The following is a 26213-nucleotide window of genomic DNA, read 5'->3' as shown; positions in this document are numbered from 1 at the left end:
CTGCTGTGTTTCTTGGTCTTATTGGTACTGTTTTTCATTAGTGCAGACAACTTCCAGTACAATTGGATGCCTGGGATTTCATTACAGGTATCAAAGAAGTCAAGGGGACTGAATCAACTTTTCAGATTTATATTTTTTAAATAATTTTGAAAACTGTGTAGCATTTTATTGTTCTGTGACTGAACCAGAAACATGGCAATAAAAGAACAAGAATAAAATCTTCAACAGTTTTCTCATCCTTCACTGTCTTCTTATTTTGATACAGAAAAATAAAATAGTCAAAGTGATGAATGATCCAAATAATGGTTAATGTGTGAAACACATTTTCTGTATATCCAGAGCCAACAGTGTGCAACAGTGATCCTCACAAGCAAAAGAAAAATAATCGGATGGTCTGTTGCCACTTGTCTTGTGCAAGCTGGATGTTAGAAACGGCCGCCGGTGTTTGTTGACTGATGGGAGTTGATGTTGACGGGGAGCGCTGTTTGGTTTGGCAGGAGCGAACATTGGCTGCCGTTCTGCAGATGAAACCATGTGAGTTTAGTGTGTCCTTTCAAACAGTTACGAGCTGCACTCCTGCAACATTACTTGTGTTTTCTCCCAAACGGCCCAGAGCGTACGCGAACTTTAGAAGAAGTAGAGAGGGGGGGAAAATAAAAATAAAAAAATCACACAAGTCCAAATTCAACTCGACAAAAAGTCGGTCTACTGAGGAGCTAAGGGCAGCATCACAGTCAACAAGTATTTAGAAAAAAGAAAGGAATACAGAGAATGACAATTTAATGTTTTCTGTAGCAACTAGCTTAAGTATGAACTACATACTGAAAAGGTTCAATAACAGCAGCCTTGTGCTATACAGCATCAGCTATCCTTTGCCTCAACTTTGAAATTTCATTTCATGTTCAAAGCCTGAACGAGCAGATGACACATTTACCAACAAAAATAGGGTATTGCCCCTCCAAACCTCAGCTAAAACACTGTAATCGTGCGGGGCTTTCCTATAAATCACTGGCGTTTGAGGGGAGGATAACAGCCTGTCTTTAACCTGAAAGGCAGCATTAAAGTGAACAACCTTAATGACATGTCTGAGGCTGCGTGTTCAAGTCATTCACTTTGGATCTCTTGCCCACCAGCCTCAGCCCTCATATAACGGCTATCAGCCGGAGTGAGAGAAAAAGCCCACGCTAGATGGACAAAAGGAGCAGACGCACAAAGAGGCAAGTCGGTGCTTGGCGCGTCAAACCCTGAGTGAAATGATGGAGAGGAATCAACACAAACACCCACCTGTGTGATGGGGATGCTCCCCCTCCAGTTCTCTAAAAAAAATTATGGTTTTATTCTATAAAAGCATGCAAAGTGTCAGGGAGAGCTTGCAAAGGAAAGGATGTAAGTAGAAGGAGCTCTGTTTATCCCCCACAGCTCATGCCTTCAGCAGCAAAAACCAACAAATCTGAGCTGCAGATCTGTTGCAAGAGGTATAGATCTCTGAGTGGGACATATCTGTTTCATCTGATGCACACACACACACACACGACTCATCCGTATCTTAACGACACCCACACAAACATCTGCACATAAACAGTACAGGGTAAACATTTGCACTCAGCTCGTGTTCACGAAGCTACAGCTGTGACGCCTAAACACACACACACAAGCAATTACCTTGAAAGGCGGCCACGTAGCGCGACAGCAGCAGCTTGAGTCTGGAGCTGTAGGTCTGCAGGAGGTTTTGGACGTCCCGCCGGGCCGCCACCTGGTACTTCTCCTCCATCTTTTTGGTGCAGCACGTCGAGCTTTTGGATGTGCACACCTGGAGATCGGCACCTTAAAGCAGCCGACATCAAGTGTGAGGATCTCAAAATGGTCATACAAGCACATAAACAAAATAAAAAAAAAAAAAGTAAAAGTAAAATAAAGTAAATTTAATGCTACAAATTGCTCCCAGAGCAAATACAGCTCCTTTTAAGCACCTTTCTCGGTCTTCAGAAATCCAAGCCTATAACACATGAAAGGTATAAACTGGGGATAAGCATGTTGCCTTTAAGTTAATCCATGTAAAACTCCCCTTTAAGACAAACAAATCCGGTGGATTTGCCACCCCAAACTGACCAGATTCATGAAAAGAATGTACATTGTGACAAAGAATAACACTTTTACCTTCGTCAGACTAAAACTGCAGCAATATTTGCACAAACTGGAGAATGAACACATACAATTGTAATAAAAGTCATGAGGAGTGTAAGTGTTGCTCTTGAAAGAAGTTATCCTTTATAGTGCCTTGTAAATGTGTAAATATCACTTAAACATTTTGTGACATTGCGACCACAAACCTTAATTCTATTTTAGCGAGATTACAACACAGTGACATGGAAGGAAAATGAGAAATGGTTGCGTATGTATTCTACCCACTTTATTCTGATCCAGCTAATAAAACCCAGTGGAGCTTTCAAGAGTCACACCTTTGTTAAGCACAGAGTATCTGTGCATTAATGAATCTTAGTAAAACACACAGCTACTCTGTGAAGGCTTCTGAAGGATCTCAGAGAAAATTAGTGAACAAATACCAAGAAGACTAACGATGACACCAGACAGGTCAGGGCTGACGTAGCTTTGAATATCATCTAAAAACAGAGCACCATCTAAAAATGGAGATGGTAATAGACAACCGCAAATCTATTTAGACATGGTCCAACTAAGCTGCACATAAAAGCTGTGTTAATCGCAATGAAAGATGATTCTATGAAATGTTAACTCAAAGGAGTTGAATACAAATGTATGGCACACTTTCAGGATTTGTATTTGTAAAAAATATATATATTGCAAACCATGCAAAATATGTCCTTCCTTTTCACAATCAAGTATCTATTCCTGCACTTCAGCAAAGCCAGTTGTGAAACCCCTAAAGTTTGCACATTTGGACAAGCCAGGTTGTGGTATTGCAATATGCTTATTTTATTATATTTTATTTACTTATTACACTGAAAAAAAATAAACTTTTTTTTGTCTTGAATAAGACTGTACATATACATACCCCATGCAGGGGTCTATACTGTTCAGTGTTCCCTGTATCTTGTATTTCCTTTAAAGTTTATGTATTTATAGTTAATTTCTATACGCTGGGAGCCTGAAGTCAAATGTCTTGTTTTTGTTAAAGGGGAATAAACACAAAGGACAGTATGGAGACATTTAATAATAAAGATAAATCGGCAAATTATCAACTGTTAATTTTAAAATGTATAAAATACTTTCTTAAGTCATCAATAATAGCCTCAAACATTACTGATGTTTATCAAACAGCTAAAATTTAATTTAGAAAATCAAGTGTCTCGGGAATTGAAAGTCTCTCCGAATAAAACAGTTATTGACTCAAACAGATGAAGTCTTGGATTTCCTTTTAGACACAGATACAAGCACCAGATACAGGACAATCAAAACATCCCAAAGGAGACCCAAAACGCTGCAAAAGCCTCCACGACAAGCCCAGACACAGTTTGCAGACTGTTGTCAGACGCTATTAACTCCCTGCAAGCTCTGATGGTGAGCAGAGCTAAGTGATGGCATACGTACTGGAATTCAAAGTCTTCCAGATAAGATTGCATGAAAGACTTGCTTTTTTTTTTTTTTTTTCTACCTAAATGCATGCAGGGGTCTATTTCCACCTCCTTGCAAAGAGGAGTTGCGACTTGCTATGTTTTGACCCAGACCGAAGTATGTTTGTTGCTTGTTTTTATTGTCAAAATTAGATACATTTTTTCCTCTGTCTGCGGATATTTCTGCAGGCTGTTATTCACAAACCTAGACTCTGTTTTAGATAAGTGCTGAGATCATTCTGGCCCACCAACAATAAAAGCTGCTATCTACCATCTGTTGTACTTCGGAACATCAAGCTGAACCCATCAAGAAAGCGATTTGTATCTTTCAGCTGGCTTGATGGATTTAGATGCGACAGGGTGATAAGAAAACGGTCAGCTGTGACGTATTTCACAACAGTAGCGAGTGTTTTTACAGGATCTTATCTCTTAAACTACTGAACACTGCACTGCAAACAATTTATCTGAGAGAAAATAAATTTTAGTTTCAGCTATGACAGAGACCAGCCACAGAGGCGTATTTAAGGAGAGGATATGTGGCACTATAAGGGGGGCGCGGTTTAGGAGGTAGTTGAGGGTTTTCTGTCAACTCTGTCAGGAGCCATGGAGTTTACAGGCTACATTTTGTGGCAGGATGGCAGTCAACACCATTTAGCTTTGCTTTTCCAAAAATGAGGACAGAGTTCAGCAGGAGCACCAGCAACGAGCCATCCAGTCAATGACAGTCCACTAAGAACACCCACAATCCCTCCCAAATTTTGCACATAATTACCATGGGTGGCATTCAGAAAGCCAAGTTTACCTAACTTTAAACAAAATAATTCCTATTTATCCCTCAAAGCCACTTATCTGTAGTAAACACCCAACGGGGGGAGGGAGTTCCTGTACATTTCAATCAACAAGTAATCTCAGACGCTGTGTTGCTCGAGTCACAGGGTTAAGATAGCATGACTTAACACCAGCAGATTCACAAATACAGCACATAATGCTGCTTCAACCTATTATTGTCCTTCTGTATTTTAAGTTTTAAAAAAAGTGAAATAGTGCTACTCTTGCATGAATATGTGCTTGCATTTAATAGGATATAAACAAAGAGTTTGTAATTAACTCAATGGCTCAGCAGCATCCAGGTTGTTCAGCCCAAACCACCAACCCTGCATTTCTCTGCTGACAATTGAAGATGCCTTTTTACATTACTGTATTATTACTATATTTACTACATTCAATTAAAAAGCTGAGCTTTTTCAGCATTTGTTTAGAGGGACTGGTTTTATAAATCTTGTGTGTTGTTCCAGTTCAGTAGTTTACTGAAATGAAATGACTTAATATTCAAATGTGTTGAATATTACTGTGCTTGTGCATCCTCTAGCTTGGAGATCATAAGACTATTTTGAATCATTTCCACTCAGACTGGACTAGTTTGTTTTAATTTCATTGCTGCCGATTCAAAGATCAAAGCTGATATTAAATAAATGCCAGTTCATCAGCAGCAACTGACTGGTTCTCATCACACTGGTTTAATAAGGCTGAACCTTAAAACATTTATGAACAGCGTTTTTTCCAAAGTTTATGAAAATACTCCCCCAGTGTACTTTGCAAAAAAAGAGATAAGTACGTCCTAGCAATCAATTATGCTGTATGATGAACCTGAAAAACCACTTCACATAACTTTAGGTCCAAAGAAAAAAAAAAAAGAAAAGAAAAAAGAAAAGAAAAAAAGCAGACCGGTCCTATATCAAATCACATCAACTAGAAAACAGATTTGGGTTCTGTGAAGACCCAACTCCTCCGCTTACCTGATCTGGGACTTGAAGGTAGAACCTGATTTGGTCCAATTTGCCTGACTTGAAAAACTTTATGCACCTCGCTGCATGTGTCCAGCTCTCCGAGTCCTGATCCGCACAAACATAGAAAAACGCAGCACCTTAATAGCGAACTCATTTTAGAAAATATCCTAATTTATCTAGAGAACGTGGAGCTTCTTGGAAGTCAGGGTTCCTTCTTTACACATATGCAGACAGGTACCGCAAGAGTACACATTTCAAGTTACAGAAACTGAATTAAACCGCGATAGAGACGGTTTCTGTGCGACTCGGACTTAAATCCAGAAAACGATTCAAAGTTTCTGCGGTGCGACTCTGAAATCGCATGCTGTCCAAGTTGGCTGGACCGACAGCAGAGGCGGTGCCACCGGGTTACCTGCGCAGAGGCGGGTCGCTGAGTCTAATGGCGCCATCTAGTGGACACCCAATTTTATCATTTTCCCCATTGCACAAAAACGTCAAATGATCGGCTTTGATTAAGCCATAAAACCCGCAGAACAAACGCCTCGATTTAAGCCAACACTTAGCTTGCACATTTTCTAACGTTTGACATGTTAAGAGTAATAAACTTCAGCTAATAGTGATTGTTCAAAAATAAGTTACAATTTAAATCAAACTTATAGTTCAGCATAAGATCTAGAAAAAAAGCATAAATGTACAGATAGCGAAGTTGGGCACATTTTTTATGTAGGAAAAATACTGCTACTTATAACAGTAAAGGGTAGATTAAGTAAAACTTTAAAAACATCAACAGGACATGGAAGAAATCAGAACAGTAATTTTGTTTTAATTTTTTTATTATTATTTTTAAAACCACACATAAACATCCACATAAAAAAGCAATGCAAAGAGGAAACATGCATATAGCCCATACAGATCACAAATACACAGGACATCATAGTTACACAGCGGTTTATCTAACTCGAGGTCTGCTCAGCTCATCTCCCACTTCCTTTACAGGCCGGGACAAGTGCAATACCTACAGAGCAACAGCATTGCCACCGATCCCCACCTGAATAGGACAGGACATCTCAACCAACCCAAGCAGGACAGCAAGCGGTTTCCCTCAGAAGAACATGACCCGTCAACGTAATCAGTTTTGCATGGATTTGCACAGCACACATCTGTTAAAGCTGAATGCAAACCAGCAAAACTGACCAAGCGACGAACAGATTTGACGTCGACTACCCAGCCCAGGCCGCGAGAATATACAGTTGGAAATACTTCAAGTGCTTACATTGCAGTAGATATGGGGACAAACACTACCTGCACTATAAGCACTTTAGTACTGCAGAAACTGTGGTCAGAGGATGAGAACCAGCAAGCAATCCTTGTGCTGCTTATAAACTGTTTGCTTCGTATTGTGCAATGATGCTCTTGATGTTGACACCCCAAAAATCATGGATTTAAAAACAGGTGTAGAGCAAGCAGGCCACCATCAGTTTTGCATAGATTTGCACAACTCATTTATTCTTGTAGTGCAACTATGCAAAACTAGCAGTGAACTGCAAGATATTTTTTTTGCCCAATTAGTAATTAGTACTGACTTAGCGGTGCATATTACAGCCCCTTATGCCAGAAGGAGCACTTAGGGCAGTAGGTGCTAGTCTATTTCACTATCTGCACTAGATGCACCTTAGCACAAAGACAGTACTTCAAGTGACATTATAGCAAAGCAAAATTTACAAACAAGTGTCTGTGTATTGCTGTAAGTGCCTCCACTGCAGTAGGTATCACATATTACTACCTGCACTGTAAGCACTTTGACAATGCACAGACGGCATCACTGCTCCCCGGCAAAACCGAGACGCTCATAACTGTCCACAGCATGGGCTTCAGCACCTCGTGGTGGATCTGAAATAGGAAAGTGAAACAAAGAACACAATTAGGACAAGTCAGATTTCAAGGCGACGCAACAGAAAACCTATGGGGACAAGTCTAAAAGGAACAACAAGGTCTAATCGCCATCATAGGCAGTGGTGTTTTGACTGTTGTAGACTAAGAGCAACACGAGGTCGCTGAAAACATGAATGAGCAGAACCGCTGCTGCGCCTGCGCGGAGAGCCAAAGCCGTTCACCCCTCCCCCACATCTTCTAACATGGCGCCTCGAAGTGCGCCAACGTTAGCACTTCAAACGACTTTAAATCAGGCGAGCTAATACAGCATTGTGTGTTAAAAGTATGGAAATTACTTCACAGCTCCGTACTGTTTATGTACCGACCAAACCGTGGGTTGTGGTTTTTCAGCCGCCATGAGGAAAAATTATAAACAAAACAAGGCTGTGGTTCGTGTCGGAGTAGCACCCGCAGGTAGCTTAGCTGCTATGAAATGCCGTTTGCTTGGTTAAAAGAAAAAATAACTTCCAACATCCATTATAGTTACAAATGGAAGTGGTGCAGGGTGATGTGTGGTATTAGAGGAAATAAACTGGTTATCTTAATATTAAGACAGCCAGTATTAAGTTAAACACGAATTAGCCGCTACTGAACTAGCAAACATGTTTAAAAATAAACCAAAAACCACGTGTGCCCTTTCCCCATTTGTTTGGTCGTCCTTACTCTACATTTTGCATCAACTTCTACCTCCTAAGTGAAGGATTTTAGATTATCGGGAACTTTACTAGTATACTGATGCGCACAGGCTAGGCTAGCTAAGCTAAAACGCGCGGCCTAGAGCTGCCCCATGTGCTGCTGCTTTGTTCTGGGGGGCACTTTAACTCACACACCACTGCACTCGACACTCAGCCGCAATTTGAGCACATTTTTACAAACTAACTTTACACAAGCCGCACTTGTGTCTTTGAGTGCATTCTGCTCTAATAGAAAGGCCGGGTATTTTTCCACGCCGCTCGCAGCCGAGAAAGGTCCACGCCGCTTTTTCAAATCTCCCTCATTCCCTCAATGGTGGAGCTGAGGGGGCTGCCATGCGCCTCACGCTACTCTGTTTTCATCGCCAACACGCCATTTAGACTGTGTGTTTATACTTACACAACACTACTAGCAAGAAAGAACAAGTAAAAGGACCACGGTGCATAACACTGGGGATGTATTTCAGTAAAACATGCGCTCAGATCCGACTTCCTTACCGATAAACATGCGCTCCACTCACCAGCCGAAATCCACCATCTTCGCTCACTTGCTCGGGCTGCCGTGCTGGTCTCACGCCGACAAAAGAGGCGAATAAAACCGCTACTATCCCGAAAACTTTTCAAACAGCGGACAAAAACGAATCATAAAGTGAAGTCGGAACCGACATAGAGCACATTTGGAGCCCAGAGATGCTTCTTAGAAATGATTGCGGGGTTAAGAAAGTGGCGCGAAGGCGACCAGTTGGTAACCATGTGGGTGAATGAAGGGCGGCTCCCACTGAACGTAAATATCTAGCTACAACCCCCAACTCCCCCTATTAGCATACATAAACTACGGCACTTCCGACATATCTCAGCTCTTTTCTGAAGGAGACAGAGGAACGGACAGGGGGGAAAAACTCTCTGTTGGAAAGCTTTTAATTAACAATTAAAAAGAAAGTAAACTCAGTACGCATTTATATGGGTATTTAAACTCGACTGAAAAACATACATATACAACCTTATTCTTAGAAATTAATTTGATGTAAAGCAAATATTACAGAATGCTGAAGCTAATTAGGGCATATTTAGCTCTTCAGCTGCCGTGTGTGCAACTGGAAAATCAAAACAATTAATTAACCTGTTGCTGCTTCACCACTAATTATGATTACCCAACACTGTGTTATTGTTGCACAAAACACCGTGTTGCTCATAAGTTAGTTAAATACTTTCAGCCTCAAACGAAGACAAAAACTGCATTCGGTTATTTTACTATGAAGTTTTTTTTTGTTTTGTTTTTTTCTGCAAGTTAATTTATTGAGATTTACAACGTTTACTTGGTCATTATTATCTGTATATTTTCTGTTGTTCTTTGCAGGGGGAAAATCTGTGCAATTCCTAAACTAAGGATAAAAAATTGTATTAAATAAACCAGCATTTCGTTACACAATTATATAGCTGCATTTTTTTAAGAATCTGAAGCCCATGTACTCAGATGACATTTGTTTAATATTTTACATGTGCATATGTTTGTATGTTTATGTCTCTATGTTTCTAAATGTTATTTCACTACTCAAAAAATATGTTAGACCTGTTTTACCAACTTGCAGTTTTTCTGCACCATTACCCAAAAATAGAAAGTATTAATCAGAGCAATTAACCCTGATTAGAATTATATTGATTCTGAGAATATGCATTGAAACAAATTATAATGTTGTTTTATATATTTTTTTAGAGAAAGATAAAACAGAATAATAGTGATTTTAGATTTTTTTAAATCTAACGTTTAAGAAAACTATATTTTTAAATACAAAAGAATAACAAATTTACACATATAGGAAGAAGCTGTCAATTTGCTCAGTCTGCTTAGTTTAAGCACCAAAACTAAATGTCTGAAAAACTGTTCTGTAAAATTTCTAAGAAAAAAAAAATCAACTTTGAAAATGTGAATTTGTTGAAAACAATTAATTTAAGCTAACTCTAGTTATGTTTCTCTGTGTTGAGTTTAGTTTTTGGAGGGTTTTTTTTAATTTCTTGTTCAGAAACCTTCAAAGTAATTCACACACTAAAACTACCAACGCTTTGGTTTGTATTATTAACAATCAAAATATTTTTTAAAGATAATTTCAAAATGTTAAACATGGTAGAACTCATAGAGAAATTGAGAGAATTTTAACTTTTCTCTAGTTAAAACAAAAAAGCTTGATGTTTCAGAGGTTTTACAAGCTAAGGCGTCAAACCACATCAGAAGTAAATACTGCAGTAAATCCTGCACTGATGCTTCCACATTCAAAAAAAAAATATTTGTGTTTATATCAGCAAACTATTTTTATCGATAATAGAGGCATTTTGGGAAACGAAATAATTGTTTACAGTAAGTGCTTGTAGTTTTGAATTGTTTTAATTATCTGAACGTGTGGGGAATCTTAACTCTGAGCTCTTTAACTTTATTCAAATTTTCTTATACTAAATGAAAATCGACGTGACCCTCATTCAAATTACATCGTTAAAATCCACTCAACCACATTAAGACCCTGTTAGACATTTAAAAAAATGCAAAAGAAGGACACCTTATCTGCATTTCATTGTGGTTACTTCAGTATCAACTGAAGTAACCAATGCTGAAGAAGGATAGTAAATTGCAATCTCTCAAGGAGTTTAGCAACAATCTTCTTCTGCTGTAAGTGGTAACATTTTACTGACTCAGTTCATACATTTACCACGGGTTTATTTTATGTTATTTTTAAAATTTTGGGTATTATCTGCAGTTTTACTGAAGAAAACCTCTCCAAGGCCTAAAGAGGCCATTTGGCCATAACTTTTACTATAGAGGTAAATATGAATATTTAAATGTGTCCTCCCACCAAACAAAATCTACGGGTAGCACCCTGCTGTGCCAGTAAAGCAGTGTCTCTAAAGATGTCTTTGTGCATATCATAAATATGGAAACAACCAGATAAATAACGAAAATAATTGTTTTCACAGGAGTAGAATAACAAAGAAGTCACAGATGACCAAATAACCATCCAGATACCTCCCATAATCCCCCCTGTTGAGCAGAACCACAGGGCAATTATTATCATAATAGTGGTTGGATGAAATGCATTAGAGAGATTTCATTTGGTCAGAAAGTGTTAGCGAGTATGCGTTGTATGTGTTCTCCACTTCAGACTTCATGTTTTATAAATAAGCAAACAACAAAATATTCTGCAAGAAAAAGGTCTGCAGCTCAAGGTTTCTGCTACTGAAGCCTGTTGACTTATGAATTAAATCTTTAAAAAGAATTAACATATTACAGTATATAATGTGGCCAGCAGAGGGAACCATCAAACTAAATACTGTACTGTAATGACACGATTGTTGTGAACAGTAAGTGGAAACTCTTGCTTCCCTATCACTGAGGTTTCTGTTGTTTCAAATTGGTTAGTTTTGCCGCAGCGGTCAGCAAAGGGAATGGAAAAGCAGGTGCCGAGCCGTGTGCCACGGGTTTTATGTTCCCCATTCAACACAGGCTGGTGGTCAATTAGGTAAGATAAAGACCCATCACAAGATTTGGTCGACTTTATCGAGAAGTCTGCGTTAAACTCTAATCCCCGGTCACCTGACACTGACAGAGAACTGGACAGCAGCTCGCCCTGACTGCTCTTCTCCACTACGCAGTGTGGGAGTGGGAGCGCTCAGTCATGACCCCCAACCCCCCACACACAAAGCCAGTAGTTCCTCTGCATATGGAAGTGAGGTGGGGGGTGGGTGGACACGGGGAGGTTGTAGACTTCACATCGTCCCATGGGGTCAGATAAAAGCTTACAGCTCTCCTTCTTTAGACCTCCCCCTCTGCCCTGAGCTCCGGCTGCTCTGCACAAGTGCTGTAAAAGATTTATCAGCAAAGTAGGTAGCAAACCCTAAAGCAACTTTTCAAGATAGTTTAATGCAAGTAGCACCTTCAGACAAGACATGATTGATATATATATATATATATATATATGTATATATATATATATATATATATATATATACATTTTTAAAAAATATATATTTTAACAGAGTGTTTTTTTTCCAGATTTGAAAAACAAGCAAAAAGCAGGTAACAGTTTTCAATACTAGATTGTACTTGATATCCAAAACATCCCATCAGATAGCTGGAGCACTTCTTTCCCTCCATTCTAAAATGGTCCACCACATAAGCCCCTCCCACATCAGGGGCCGTGAGCCCGGGGGTCTCTGTTTTGTTCTTCCTATAGAAGCCTGACCGCCATTGTCTCAGCACGACCCCAGGGTCAACTGAACTCACCTCGCTCGGCCACGACCCATTCAGATGTGAAGCTTCACATGGGATAAAACCATCTCTAAAGGATCCTTTAAGGCGAGGGGGTGGTCAGACGCTCACACACACCCGCACACACACGCGCATCTGTACACACATGCACACACACGCACACACACACACACACACACACACACACATATGTTCACATAAAACAAACACACCACCTTGGATCAAATGTGTTTCTTTAGTGTATAAAGAAAAACAATGTTCACCTGAACTCACCTGACCAGTTTTCTGTTCAGATTACTGGATAAAATAATCAGAAAAAGAAGAAGACTTTTAAAGTGGCTCCAACAGGGAAGGTAGTTACAGAAAGTCAAAATGAAGTCATCTTTGACACATTTTGTCTTCTGTTCATTCAAATAGATCACCTTTAAGAGGGGGAAATCACATTTTGCTGGAGGACAAGAATGAGGCCATGCATGCCAGTCATCTGCAGCTTTTAGTTCTCTGTTCATGGTTCCTTCGCAGCCTGAAGGGCTGGATTTGTGTTTCAGTAGTTTCTCGATATAGACTTCTATGAAAAACGAAAAGATCAATTGAAAACTGTTTGTGTTTCCAGACTTTGGTCCCATTATCCGTCCTGCCTTCCTTCCTTCTTACTTTCCTCTTTCCTTCCTTGTGTTTTTCCTATTTCATTCCTTCCTTCCCCCCTTCCTTCAATCTGTCCTTCCTTTGTTCCTTTGTTCGTTCCTTCCCTCCTTTCTTTTTACCTTCTTTCTTTATTTCCTTCTTTTATTCCTTCTCTTTCTTCAATCCTTCCCTCCTTTGTTCCTTCACTTTTTCCTTCCTTGCTCCCTTCCATCCATCCTTCCATCCTTCTTCCATCCATCCTTCCATTCTTTCTTTCTTTCTTTCCTTCTTTCTTTCTTTCTTTCTTTCTTTCTCTTTCTTCCTTTCTTTCTTTCTTTCTTTCTTTCTTTCTCTCTTTCTTCCTTTCTTTCTTTCTTTCTTTCTTTCTTTCTTTCTTCCTTCCTTCCTCCCTTCCTGTTGACGTTGAATCTATGAAAGCATGGATCTCCTACATGATCACAGGAACCCTGTCTGTGCTCAAAATTTACAGCTGCAACAAATTTAATAAATAAATTGAATACAATCTAGGAGTTTATCTTTATCTGTGAACAGAAACAGCTGAGTTCAGCACAAAGGCTCTCCTGTCTGGCGTCTTGCTGTCAGAGACAACAGTGTCCCTGGTGGAGGCGAAGCTCATGGAGGCTGACAGGTTGAAAATGTGCGCCATGATGTGGCTGAAGGAGCATGAAACATGTTCACTCATGAGCGCCTCGCACATCGCCACGGGAGACAGAGCGACAGTTAAATGAGTGTTTTTACATAAATATGTTTTCTTTACCTGAGCTGGTGGTTTGAGAGCTTTTAGGCACAACACACACATGTGCCGCTCTGCCAAGAAAGCACTTCAATTGTTCAAATCAGTCATGAGTGAGAAAGTAAAGTGAGAACAGGGAAATATTTTCTTTCCCGCTCATTTTACACAACTTTGTTGGTCTTATTCTTAAAATTGCACCAACTAGGGAGGCGAAGAAGCATTCCAGGCAACATTTCAGCAGTGAATAACTTGCATTGAACTACAGTTTTGTTCAAATTTTTACCTGTTGAAAACTATTCAAAATTATGATTATGATATGACGGTAAAGCACCTTTCGATGAATAAGAGACATTTTTCAGTTTCTAATTTGATCAACATTTTCCAAGAAATTATTCACAGAAATAATAGAACCAACGGCTCAAAAGTCTTGAATCATTTTTAATCGATCCTCAGCAGGCAAACATCCTTGTAATATTTTGGAAACTGCCATATTCAACTTTTCTCCAGGATTCCTGAAAGTCTCGGAGTCTTTGGAGTTGTGTTTTGTTTCACTCTTGATGTGTCCACTTCCCGCTTTCACAAGAGTAATTTGGGGGTGTTTTTCAAACAAATAAACCTCTCATACTTATTCATATTTTCATAAGTGTTTACAACGTGTCGTTTCATACGTAGCTCTCTGTTGCAAGAAAATATGGTTATGTGACTCTAGCAAATGTGATCAACCTTGTTTCGGTTTGATCCCAAAGCCTCTGAATTGAAGCAGTGCCACTGCAATGTAAAATCTTCACAAACTATATACAGAAATTATGTATATTGTGAATATTTTGATGTTTATTTATATAAAATATTTAGGAGAAACAGATAGATAAACCAGAAGCCATCAATCAACTTTAAAAAGGCTTTTAATTGAAAGGATTTGAGCTCTGAGTTTAACCTTCCTGAAACCTCACACAATTTGACAAAAATATTTAGACACATTTAGACATTATGTAAACAGTAATCTTTCAGAAGAACTTTGTTTTTCCTGGCCCAATAGACTGAAAAGTGCTAAAGACAAAACAATTTGACAGAAAAAAAAAACAGTTTTTAGTGTCAACAAGGTGATTTCCTGAAGCGCCGTTGAAAATAGACCAACTGAGGAATGATGGAGCTCTTGTTCTTTTGTTTCTTTTTACGTCTGGTGTATCTTCTGTTGTGCACTGTGTAGTATCTTGTCATGATAAATGGACTGACTTGATCAGAACTGAACTGAACTAAACAAGTACTTTAAGGAAGTTTAAAAGACCTGCAGAAACTGACAATAACTTTGAGGCCACTTTGAGAGATTATTGGAAAGTCTAACACCAAAGGTTAAAGGTCCCAATAGTTTTAGGTTCAACCTAGAAGGAAAACATGTTTTCTGAAACAAAAAACACAAAGTCCTTTTAAAAGCAGTGCCGGGGCTTTTACTCTGAATGTGAATATTATTGGCCTCCAAAACAATGAATGAATTGTTGTCATGGGCGACACATTGTTGCATATAAAAGTCATAATCTAAACTTCTTGTTAATTTTGTGAGCACCAGAAAAGGAATGTCCTGCAACTTCTGCGCTGATTCATGTTACCTTTATCATGTGTTTACACAGACAGGAGACAGAGCTGGGAAATTCACAAACTTAATTATTAATTTAAAGACTGATTTCTAATTTACTTTATTAAAGAATTATACTCTTCGGTTCACTTCACATCTTTTCAGACAGGTTTACACAAAATGTTGGTGGAAAAAAAAACAATAAAAGTAGCATGTTTGAGTGCAATATTCTTCTGTCAATAAGTTATAAATTTATCACTAAGTTAAATAAAACACAGTTAAACCTGCCACAGATGGTGACAGTAAAAAAACAAACATAATAAATAAATAAACCTGTTTACTCTGTTAGCCATATCTAAGGGAATACATCTACTGAATGATACGCTAAGAGCCTGTCTTCCGCTCAGATTGTCTCAAATCCTTCCACAGTATTTTGTGCATTTGTTCCAGTGTTGCTAAGCAAAAGGACAGGTGTCTCTGCAGGGCATAAAAACAGTGCAATCCAGCTTTTAACACACACACAACTCACATTAGCTTAACCTTGACAGCTGGAGTAGTGTTGTATTTCAGAAGAAGTCATTAGAGGAGCTTATTAGACTTTGTAGTAGACGTTGGTGGGGCTCTGAGGCATTATCTCCTGAACTATATACACAGGAGGGCCATATTCACCACTCACACGCTCATAGTGACGGCAGATCATACTTTCGGAAGGCCGCAGAGGGAAGACAACCTCGCTGCGGTCTGAGCCGTCGTTGTCGCTGCTGAAGCTGTCCCGCTTCGGCACAGCCAAAGTGCTGAGGGACACGGAGGCGGGCGGCTGGTGCGGCTGCTGCTGCTGCTGCCGCTGGGGGTCAGGAACATGGCAACGTTGATGGTACCTCCACAGCACCACTGAAATGACTACAATGACCAGCAGGAGGCTCAAGCTGCAGGAAATGACCCACACAATGAGTCCTGGCCCAGACGCATCAGTCTGTCCGGCTTCAGAACCCACATCTACCATGGGACGTGGAGAAGAGACAAGAAAAACAAGTAGATCAGAGGGAGAGCATGTATGAAGAAGAAGTTTCAGGATTTTACTTTATTCACCCCCCAAAATAAATAAACACGACACGTTAATAACACCAAAGGTTAAAGGTCTCAATAGTTTTTGTTTGATAATTAAACAAAAAGCAAATTGCTTTTGACAACTTTCAGAAAATGGAACTTGCTGTCTGGAGTTCAGCAAAAGTCAGAAAAATGTGGGACACATGCTGCGTTTCTGTTGGATTCATAAATGCCACCTCTAATTAGTCTCTGTTATTACAGCTGAACTCTGATAAAACGTGATGCAGGCACGTGCAGAGGGGTGGGGGTGGGGTTGCTTGAGCACCTGTCCCTTTTGCTCCTTGCTCATTACTGTTTAAACTTCATCTTTAATAACATAAAGTTACCTAATTTTTAAAGTGCAATCAGTAATACTTTTATAACAAATTTATATCAGTAATGATTTCTTGGTTAATGTCAAGTTGTCATAACAAAGACATTTTGAATAATGTCAACTTTGTATTAAAAGTGTCATAATTTACCGAATGACGCTTTATGACAACAGTCATAAATATTCATGAAGGCTTATTCATGTTCATGACAGGTGTTATGTCATGTTTATGACAGTGTCATGACAGTCTTATTCAACCCCTGTCAAATAAAGTGTTACCGGATATTAATTTAGAATTAAAAATAACTCACCCTGAACTACTATGATAGATATAATGTATGTAATAAAAGTGTGTCATTATTGAAGGGGAAAAAAACTCAACCAGACTTTAAGTAAGTTTAGGGTCTGTTTCAAAGAGTATGATGTTATATATTTTTTTCCCCAATTATTCAATGAAAAAAAATTAACCCTAGTTAAGTAAAATAAAATTGTAATCAAAACTTTTGGAATTGTAATGATTTCTTTTTAAAAGACAAAATGTTTTGTTTAAATAACTTTTTTCTAAATTAAATAACTCATTTTTGTCTGGTGAACTTAAAAAGTTATTTTCCAAACATAAACTTTTAACTTTTATTTGCACACATCAGAAATATTTTGTTGCGATTTTGGGCCTTGCTCACAACGTCATGTGAGAAAAAAGTTTTTCAAGCAAAACTTAGTAGGCATTTCTCATGGTGACATAATTAACAATTCAATTTTTGATTTTTTTTTTTTTTTTGTTCTTTTTTCTGCAGTTCCACGTTAAAGTTTGATGCAGCTCTGCTTTCCTGAATGGACCATCTTCATCTCCAATGCAAGTGTAGCAAACAGGCAGCTCTTTTTTATAGATTACTGTCCACTAAAAGGTTGCATTGTGCCCTTGTTTACATTTTTAATAGTGTAATTCTGTAAAGACAAAATATGTCTGATGGTCTACCTCTGATTTACATATCTAGCTAAATTGGTGGTTTGAATATGACAATACTTTCTTATAACAAAATAGACCTGCAGAAAGAAATTACTAATAAAATATCTTACATATGCGTATGCTTTATATAGAGATTTTCCTTAGCTTTGACTGTATATCTCACAATTTTGTTATTTATCATTGTTTATTAAACTCTGAAAGCTGTGTGGCTTTGTTAATATTCTGTCCTAGAATGCGGTTAGAGGTGCCTTTTATTTTTTTTTTTGAGCACCTGCTCCTTTAGAGGTCTCTGCACGGCCCTGACGTGATGACTGTAGTAGAGCCACAACTGGATATTTTAGCCACCTTGGTACACTTGAGCCTAAGAAATCGGGCTTAGAGTTGAATTTAGGTATGGGCTTATCACAGCTCCATTAGCATCATAAGAAACAAGTGATTCTAAACTGCTCTTATCATCTAAGCAACTCAGACTTATGCTTTTAAAGAAAAACTGAACTGGGGATTGCTGTTTATGCATTTGTTTAGACTCAGCTGGATTACTGTAATTATTTCTTTATCTGTTCTCACAAATCAGTTTTAGCTCAACTTCAGATTCATACAAGTGAGTGAGTCCACATCACTCCAGTTTTAGCTTTTTTGCCCTGCAGGGTTTGATCCTTCAAGTTAGTGGCACCTACCTCTATCTATTTAATGAAAAGACACTGGCAGTTCATAAAACGTAGCTGCTGTAACCCCAGTTAGATTTATATCCTCAATGTTTTTGAATTTTAAAATCAATTTGAATAATTTGTATGTTGATTTTAATCATATTATTCTCCTATTTTCTGTCAATTACTTTTGTGCTTTTATCTGCGGAAAGTACATTGTAAATAATTCTTATCATTACTTACAAGATAAAATTGGTATCAGCCAGTATAAAGCAATTTTGTGCATCTCTAATTAATAAAACACACCTTCAAACTGATTTGTTAAACGTCCAAGATTTTGCTGCAAAACAAACAGCTTTACTATATTTTCCACATTCTTGCCTTTCGAGAAGACGTCCTTGGTTTTGGTCTTTGGTGGTGCAGGTGGGAACCTGGTTGGTGACTCCTGAAGCGTTAAAAGTGAATCAGAGGAGTCTGGAATAAAAAGCACATCACATGGAGCAGATTAGAAAGAGCACACACGTCTTCAGATGCACCGTGTAGGTGGGTTCATGTCACGTAATGAGTCAGTGAACATCACTGAAACCACAGTGATGTCGTTCCTGTGGTTAGTCATTTTTGTTTCACGTCAGTGTGTAAGTATAAAAAAAAAAAAAAAAAACTAAAAGAGGTAAATGCAGATTTGGGTCAAATAGAAGTGGAAAAAAAGAGTTTCTAACCCAATCAAGCCACAGCAAAGTTCTGCTTTCAGTCACGTCTGGGACTTTAATTTTTCTTGCCTGGAAAAATTATAATTTTAAGCACCTACACAAGGATAGCAGATGGCAAAATGAAACCTGTTCTGATATGACTTAAATGACATGATGTTTTTATTGAATCAACATAAAATAATGTGTTTCTAAGATAAAATAAATGTCATTGTGCCTATATGCAGCCGAAGGTCAGTTTGTTTACAGGTCCAAATGGATTTTTAAAGCTAAAATTACAAGGGTGGCTAATTATATAACAAGTAAGAAAAAAATAAAATAAAGAAAATACTTAGGGGAGCAAATGCCTTTTTACAGCACTCTAAAGAACATGTAGGTTGAAAGTTTTCAAAGTGTTGAGAACTTCATTTACCACTTCAAAACAATAAAACCTTTTTAAAAAATCCATAAATTGTGCTGTTATTTTGTCATTTGTTGAATGAACAAAGCATTATGACTACTAGGTAAGCTCCTACTGCAGCTACCTTTATATTGGTGTAAATTAGAAAGATCATTGTTAGTTGGTGTAAACCATACAATAACTATGTGGCTCATATTAGACTTCTAAAAGGTTATGACCACCATCTGTCACTAATATTTTAAGCATGAAATAGTGATGAGAACCTGGAAAATCCCTGTATCTGAGTGACACGTCATCATGGCAACGAATAACTTACTTCTCTTTGACATTTGTACCAATGCCATTGAAAAGAATTTGCATGTTTTCACTATATTGAGAAATTGAAAGCTAATTTACATGTTGCTCAAAAGACCTGTAGCTGTTTCCTCCAAAATGACAGAGCTGATAATGCAAGATATTTCTTATTTGCGCAAAAACAGAAAACACAGCGTCAGTAAAATGTTCAGTCTATTTAAAAAATGCATAAGCTGTACTGGAGTGTTTTGAAGGGGCTCCCTTAGGGCCTCAACGCTCTGACATTTACAAAAGGAGCACCAATTAAAAGTAGAAAAAAAAAAAACCATCAAGTCATTGCGAACGACCTTGTCTTTTACAATTTGGCAAAAAATATTAGAAAGAAAGAATAATGTATCTCCGAGATGTGACTGTATTGTTTGTGCAATTTTACTAAAGGGTGGCTATTTGTCTGCAGCTGCAACCTGCAGCAAGAGGAAAAATGAGAGCCCAAAAGCCTCCATATATAAATCAATGCACGAGGCTCTGAGCATTTCCTTAAACATAAATCTATATCATAACCTTTGCATGAACAGCAAATAAACTGAAACAGAATGTTCTGATTTATTTCCATTATAGATTTGTGATTTCCGCCTCAGTGAATCAACATTTCGGTTCCAGTAACATAACCATGCATCCTGTTAGGTCTCGCTTCAGTGAATTATCATTAATTCACCACTGACTCTCATTTAAACTTCCCGAGCACACATTTTGATATTCACTCGCGACGTAGCCACCAGGACACGTCTGCGTTTCGGTTTTACACGCGCCATATGCTCAAACAAATCCAGGACATCCATGATGGCGTCCAAACCACTCTACATGACTCCCAACATGGCTAGAGATTAAAAACAAGATTTCAACTAAATCTGAGCTGTTAAACTTCTTCTTCTTTTTTTTTTTTTTTTGCAATAAAAAAGGTTTGTTTACACAAGTAATGTTTATAAACACAGCATGAAATATTTTTGAGTTATCATCAGCACAAGAAGCACATGAAAAGCTGATTTTTCATCTTTAATGCTGATTAAATGAATAATTTATACAAATAACACTTCACATACCAGGGATTAAAAAAAAACAGGACCGAAAAATATACAGAAAGCTTGCATCTGTTTAATATCTAAGTAAGTGGTTTTCATGCAGCACAAGCATTTACACTGAAATGTTTCTTTACATATAAGCTTATCTGATGAAAGGATGACAATATGAAACGAGGAGCTTTTCTGCGAACAATTCCTGACAGTGAATTTAAAGTAAGCAGAGACTTATTATGTGAGTCTACTTATTACATTTATTTTTATTCAGACCATGTGATAAGAGCATAAATTGACACAACTGAATGGTTATCTATTTTAGAATAAATATGAGGAGAAGAAATAGGAACAAAAAAGAGCTTTGACTGTAATTTCAAATGAGGGATAATACTGATAGCAGTAAGCTGCTCCTGGTTTAAACGAGATTTTTTTTTTAATTCAGTAATTCATGAGGACAATCTCTTTCTGAGAGAATGGCCCCATGATCAGATTATCTGAAATCAAACAGAGATGATATCATTGCATTACCAGTGTAACCTTTGAGAGCAAAACAACTGTTGCCATTTATTCGTTCGACTGCACAAGTCTGGATCTGTGCACGTGCGTGAATGCGTGTGTGTGTGTGTGTGTGTGTGTGTGTGTGTGTGCATCTTTGTCCGTGAACACTAAAATAAACACATGCTGCTTACTCTGGCCGACTCTCAGCACCAGTTTCATGGATTTGGTCCTGCACGCCCCTCCTTTGGTATTATCCAGCCCTCTCAGAGATCCTGTGGAGGTGGCTGGAGAGCAAAACCGAGAGACAAATGTTCAGTCAACTCAAATGAATAAGCAGAAGACACGACTTAACGGCAACTGATTGTCCCAGGGCAGTTTTGCATGATTTCCACACAAGTTAAGACGGTAGTTACATGTAAAGCCACGTTTTGCAACACCCTGACCCCAATAGTGATTAAATATGTCTCAAGATATTCCAAGACAGTATCTGGAATTGAAATTTTAATGCAGAACTGCAGCATTAGGCTGCATTACTTTGAGCTGTGTGCAGCTAATAAAGTGGAAACTGAGGGTAATATTCTCATTAAACCGACTAACCAATGACTTCTGCTCTATGCGCAGCCTTGGCATAAAAAATTAGATGAATAAAACATTAATTCAGCCTTTTTTAAGAAGCAACTCTCATTGCAGAAACCCAACTTCCATTGAAAAAAAAAAACTCCTCTCTTAACACACACACACACACACACCCACACACACACACACACACACACACACTTCAAGAACTCTGTTTCACCCCTGTCACTCACACACACATAGACTTGTTAGGAGCATTTAGGTCAGATAACATTTCACAGGCTACAAGCCACGTTGCAGTGAAAGCTCCCATCAAATCTGCCTGATGTTGTAAAAGCCTTGAGTGATTTGGGGCATGTAAGCCCCTGGAATCACACAGGCCTCCCAGAGCCAAGTCTGGCGTAGGAGCGTGGCGCGGTGGTGGGCGAGGCTACATGGTCGGGCTTGCTTTCTATCTCATGCATCACTTGCCACTGAGATCCTGCCTTAACCGACAGCGGTCCAATAACGAGGCCACGATGGTTTTCTTTTCTTTTCTCTTCTCTTTATTTTTTTGATTCTTATTCAAAGTGACAAAATGAGAGGGAGAGATGAGTATGATGTCCTCATCACACCCTGGAAGTGAAAAAAAAGGAAAACAGAAAAAAAAAAGAAAAAAAAAAAAGGAATGCTCTCAGACTGATTGAAGTGGCATTCCACCTGTAGGAGCCTAACATCTCCTTGACTTACAGGTGATGTAATAGTCCCTCCCCTTGAGGAACTCCAGGCCCCAGAGGTTTGGACTGAACTCCTGAAACTTGAACGTGAACTTGACGTCCTGGTCAGGCTTGTCACAGTTCAGCAAGGGCGTGTCAGTCTTGGCCACGCTGCAGCTCTCCATCTGACTTTTGGTGACCAGGTAGACTTTGTAGAACTCCTCTGTCCTCCCTGAGGAGGGGTCAGCCCGGGGGCACACGATGTCCATCTTGTCCCCTATCTGAGGGTAGAGCACCAAACCCTGACTGGGAGTGAATCTGGGGAAGGTAAGAAGCAAAGAGATCTGCTTTAGCTCAAAATGAACTTTAAAAATGCAGGCTTTGATATAAAATTCTTTGCTCAGGCTAATGAATCTTACAGTAGCCGGGCTTTTAGCAGGACATTCAACAGCCAAAGATCCGTTTGTTTGTTTTTTGTTTGTTTGTTTGTTTTTTTCCAAGTTCTTGAACATCTCAAATGAACCAATAACTTAGAAGCCTGAGATTGATTTTGTTTAGATCAGAAGTTAAACTTTTTTTTTCAGGTTTTAAAATATGATTGAGTTGCAGCAAGTTTATTTCAGATAAATCATTTAGAAACTAGGAGTTTTCTCTGAACTTCTGATGAAGGTCTTCTATATTAAAAAGTTACAGAATAAACTTGGAAGTAAACAGCATATCTGCAGAATCAAAGAACTAAATCTAACACGCTCGACCCAGAGAATCTTAGAAATGACTTTTAAAAATAATCTTTTTGAAAAGTTTTTATTATTATCATTATCAGATGCAACCCCGCAGCCAAACTTCACCCGTCCAAGTGCATACAAAAAAAAAATCTTGACTGTAATAATAATAATAATTGCACAGAGAGGCACGCGTTTCTCCTCTTCTTACTTTGAGTTGGAGCTGCTCCAGTGGATCGACTCCAGCGTGACGCCCCGGCAGGAGCAAACGATGGCGAGCAGGATCACGGCGCCGCAGCTCCGTGCGCGTCCCCCCATCACGGGAAAGGCACCGCGGGCAGACTATCATAAAAAGCAGCGAAAACTGTCCGGCATCTGTCGCCTCTGCATGTCTCCCGTGGATCCAGGTGAGCGCGGAGAACAACACATACCTGAGGACAACCCCGCCGAGTTACGAGTCTCCTTCCCCTCACAGCTGAGCGGGATGCTAAACATTGCGCGTAACTGGCCACAAAGTCATTCATGTGACGAGATGTGCGTAAAGTGAGGCGGGAGACAGTGCGAAGTGTTGTAGTCTGACCGACCGGGCCGCCCTTACACACACACACACACAACCCCACCCACACACACACACACACACACACACAGCCTCTCTCTCATGCGTGGGAGAGTAAAGGGGCGGGGGGCGTTGAACTGTTGGTCAATTTACTCACAAAGTCAGCGGAAGATTGTGAAGTAGCGTTTCAAAAGTAACACAGGGTCGTTTCGTCAAGCTCTAAAACACTTGTACTTTATAATTAAAGATCAAGCCTAAAAATATTAACCAATATTTAGGTAATCTTCCTAACTTCCCCTATGGTGATTGGATCAGCAGCCTGCAGGCACTGAAACACTAAATTTATCTTTTTTTTCTTCATTAAATGCATCAAATCTAAGATTCCTAAACTTTTTGGTCTATAAATGCATCAGCACCATTGACTACTTCGATGCACTTAAAAAAAATCTAATGTATAGAAAGTAAGAGATGGAGATGGCTTCATAGATGTCTCCATCACACCTGATAAAGCTTCAGAAGAGCCTTGTAGAACAAACAGCCTAAAGACAGGTGAGCTAAGCTTGTGGCACCATATTGAAAGACTCGAGGCTGAAATTGCTGATAATTATGTAAATGTGACTTCTTGGTTTTGCTAATTTTAATACATTTGCAAGATACTCAAGAAAATTTCCACATTGTCATGATGGGAGTATTTGTGTATAAGATTTTGAGAAACGAGATTAATTTGGAATAAGATTGCAACATCACAAAATGTGGAGAATAAATAATTTCCGGATGCACTTTGTATTTATATAAATGGACTTTATCAAATATACATGTAAGTGTAAAAATATGACCAGTCACTGTTTGCTGCAATTACATCTGCAAGTCGCTAGGGTTATGCATTTTATTCACATCCAGAGACTGAGATTTTTCTATTTGCAAAATTACTTAAACTCTGTCACATGGGATGGAGAGTATTTGTAAACATAAACTTTTAAATCTCATCACAGATTCCCAGTTGGATTTGTGCCTGAGCTTGACCAGACCATTCAAAACCATGTCAAAAATTCAACAAAAAAAAAAACCAAAATGTTGTAAAGATTTCTGCTTATTTTTCTGCTTACTTTTAACTGCCCAATAATAATCTAAACATGCAATGTTATTGTTAGATGAATAAGGTAGTAGTGATTTTCAGTGAAGAGCCAAAACAAAAAGGTGTAAAGAGTTTGTGATTTGTTTTTTTTTTTGTTTTTTCTGGGGGGGGGAGGGAGGAGAGGAGGGAAATAGTCTGTTCTCAGCACTAAGAACAGGATTTTTGGATGATGTTTCTGTAAAAATGCAACAAAGATGGGTTTGTATCATCATAATTGGACATTTAGTCTTTACTATGAAACCTGATATCAAAACTATTTTTGTCAGTTAAATTCTACTTTATCAACTATGTTTGCAAATTGTACCATTCTGCAATTGCAGTTTTTGGTCCACACAAAATAATTTCAAGGCCAAGAAACTTTGGACATCCTTGTAATCCCAACAATAATCCAGTAACAAAATCTGCTCATATAAGAGCAAGCTATTGCTTCTTAGATGTTTATAGGTGAGATTTAATTTTGTAAAGTTTGTGCTGTTTATGAACCCTAAATAAAAAAAACAATCTCTATAAATAAGGATATACAGTGAAGAACAAACTGACTTTTAACATTTTTAGCTTATAATTCTCTCTTCCTCTAAAAAAAAGATGAAAAGAATCAGTAGCTTGAAATTTTATAATGAGTCCTTTCTCAAGGATCAATGCATGGAGAGTCTTTGTTAAAAGGATTGATTGAAACTGGGTGATTTTTTTTTAAAAGTCCACTCTATTCTCCATGTTGGCAGTCAAGACGGTAATCCTCTCATTTTCAGGGAGGGTGGACTAATGACACAGTGGTTTAAGAGATTACAAGGGACTAGAGCTGCCCACACGGCGGCTGAGCAGCACAGAAATGTCTCCAGTTTCTGTCAGGATGGACCGGGCTGCATGTGTTCTAAGTGCTGGAAACATTTCACATAAATGCAGTTCAGTTAAATCTCAACAGGCAAAGCAGATGCAGAAACGTTTCCTCATGTAAACAACAAAACTAAAACTTTAGACACTCGAACTCCAGATATTTTAGATTAATAATTGTTTTGTAAACTTTGGCTCTGTGCAGACATATTCAAAACATAAGTCTCATAGATGAATACCGGTCCAAATCCTTGTTAAAAACATTCTCAGCTAAACACTTTAGAAAAAGCAAACTAAAAAGTACAGACAGTAATTACAATGCCAAACAAATTCCTGTAAATACTTTATTGTTTTTAAAGTGCCTTTCATACAGCTGCAGAGGAAGATTTGCTTTCTTTTTTTTCTGTGTAGTGTCCACTCAGCAAATATTTTCTATACTGGAGTCAATTAATTCATGTGGTTTATGATGATTGATTTGGTCATTAAATCAA

The 26213-nt window shown here is 38.5% G+C and overlaps 2 protein-coding genes across 3 annotated transcripts in view; both read right to left on the bottom strand.

Annotated features, from left to right (window-relative positions):
• gpc5a (glypican 5a) overlaps positions 1-8761 on the bottom strand; it is a 135959-nt gene extending 127198 nt beyond the window's left edge. Inside the window, exons 1-3 of one of the 2 annotated variants that reach the window (XM_088004238.1) lie at positions 8500-8761; positions 5387-7267; positions 1663-1824 (exon numbers count right to left, since the gene is read on the bottom strand). In XM_088004238.1, the coding sequence (XP_087860364.1) occupies positions 1663-1824; positions 5387-5531 (307 nt within the window). In that variant the 5' untranslated portion in view covers positions 5532-7267; positions 8500-8761. The remainder of the gene's footprint in view (positions 1-1662; positions 1825-5386; positions 7268-8499) is intronic. The other variant, XM_088004240.1, reaches the window with a different exon arrangement.
• A 5757-nt stretch (positions 8762-14518) lies between these two features.
• Positions 14519-23785, bottom strand: LOC106907257 (ephrin-B2a-like). Its single transcript, XM_088004237.1, has 6 exons — positions 23412-23785; positions 22513-22796; positions 21399-21491; positions 18609-18709; positions 18424-18430; positions 14519-16200 (listed from the first exon to the last, which is right to left on the bottom strand). The coding sequence occupies exons 1-6, from the start codon at positions 23516-23518 to the stop codon at positions 15797-15799; spliced, it is 996 nt and encodes a 331-aa protein (XP_087860363.1). The 5' UTR covers positions 23519-23785; the 3' UTR covers positions 14519-15796.
• Between the last annotated feature and the right edge of the window lie 2428 nt (positions 23786-26213).

Source organism: Poecilia mexicana, unplaced genomic scaffold (genome assembly GCF_051168715.1).
Source record: "Poecilia mexicana isolate PSO_F unplaced genomic scaffold, ASM5116871v1 scaffold_3, whole genome shotgun sequence".
In the NCBI taxonomy this organism is placed as follows: domain Eukaryota; kingdom Metazoa; phylum Chordata; class Actinopteri; order Cyprinodontiformes; family Poeciliidae; genus Poecilia; species Poecilia mexicana.
This window is presented reverse-complemented; position numbering and strand designations above follow the sequence as displayed.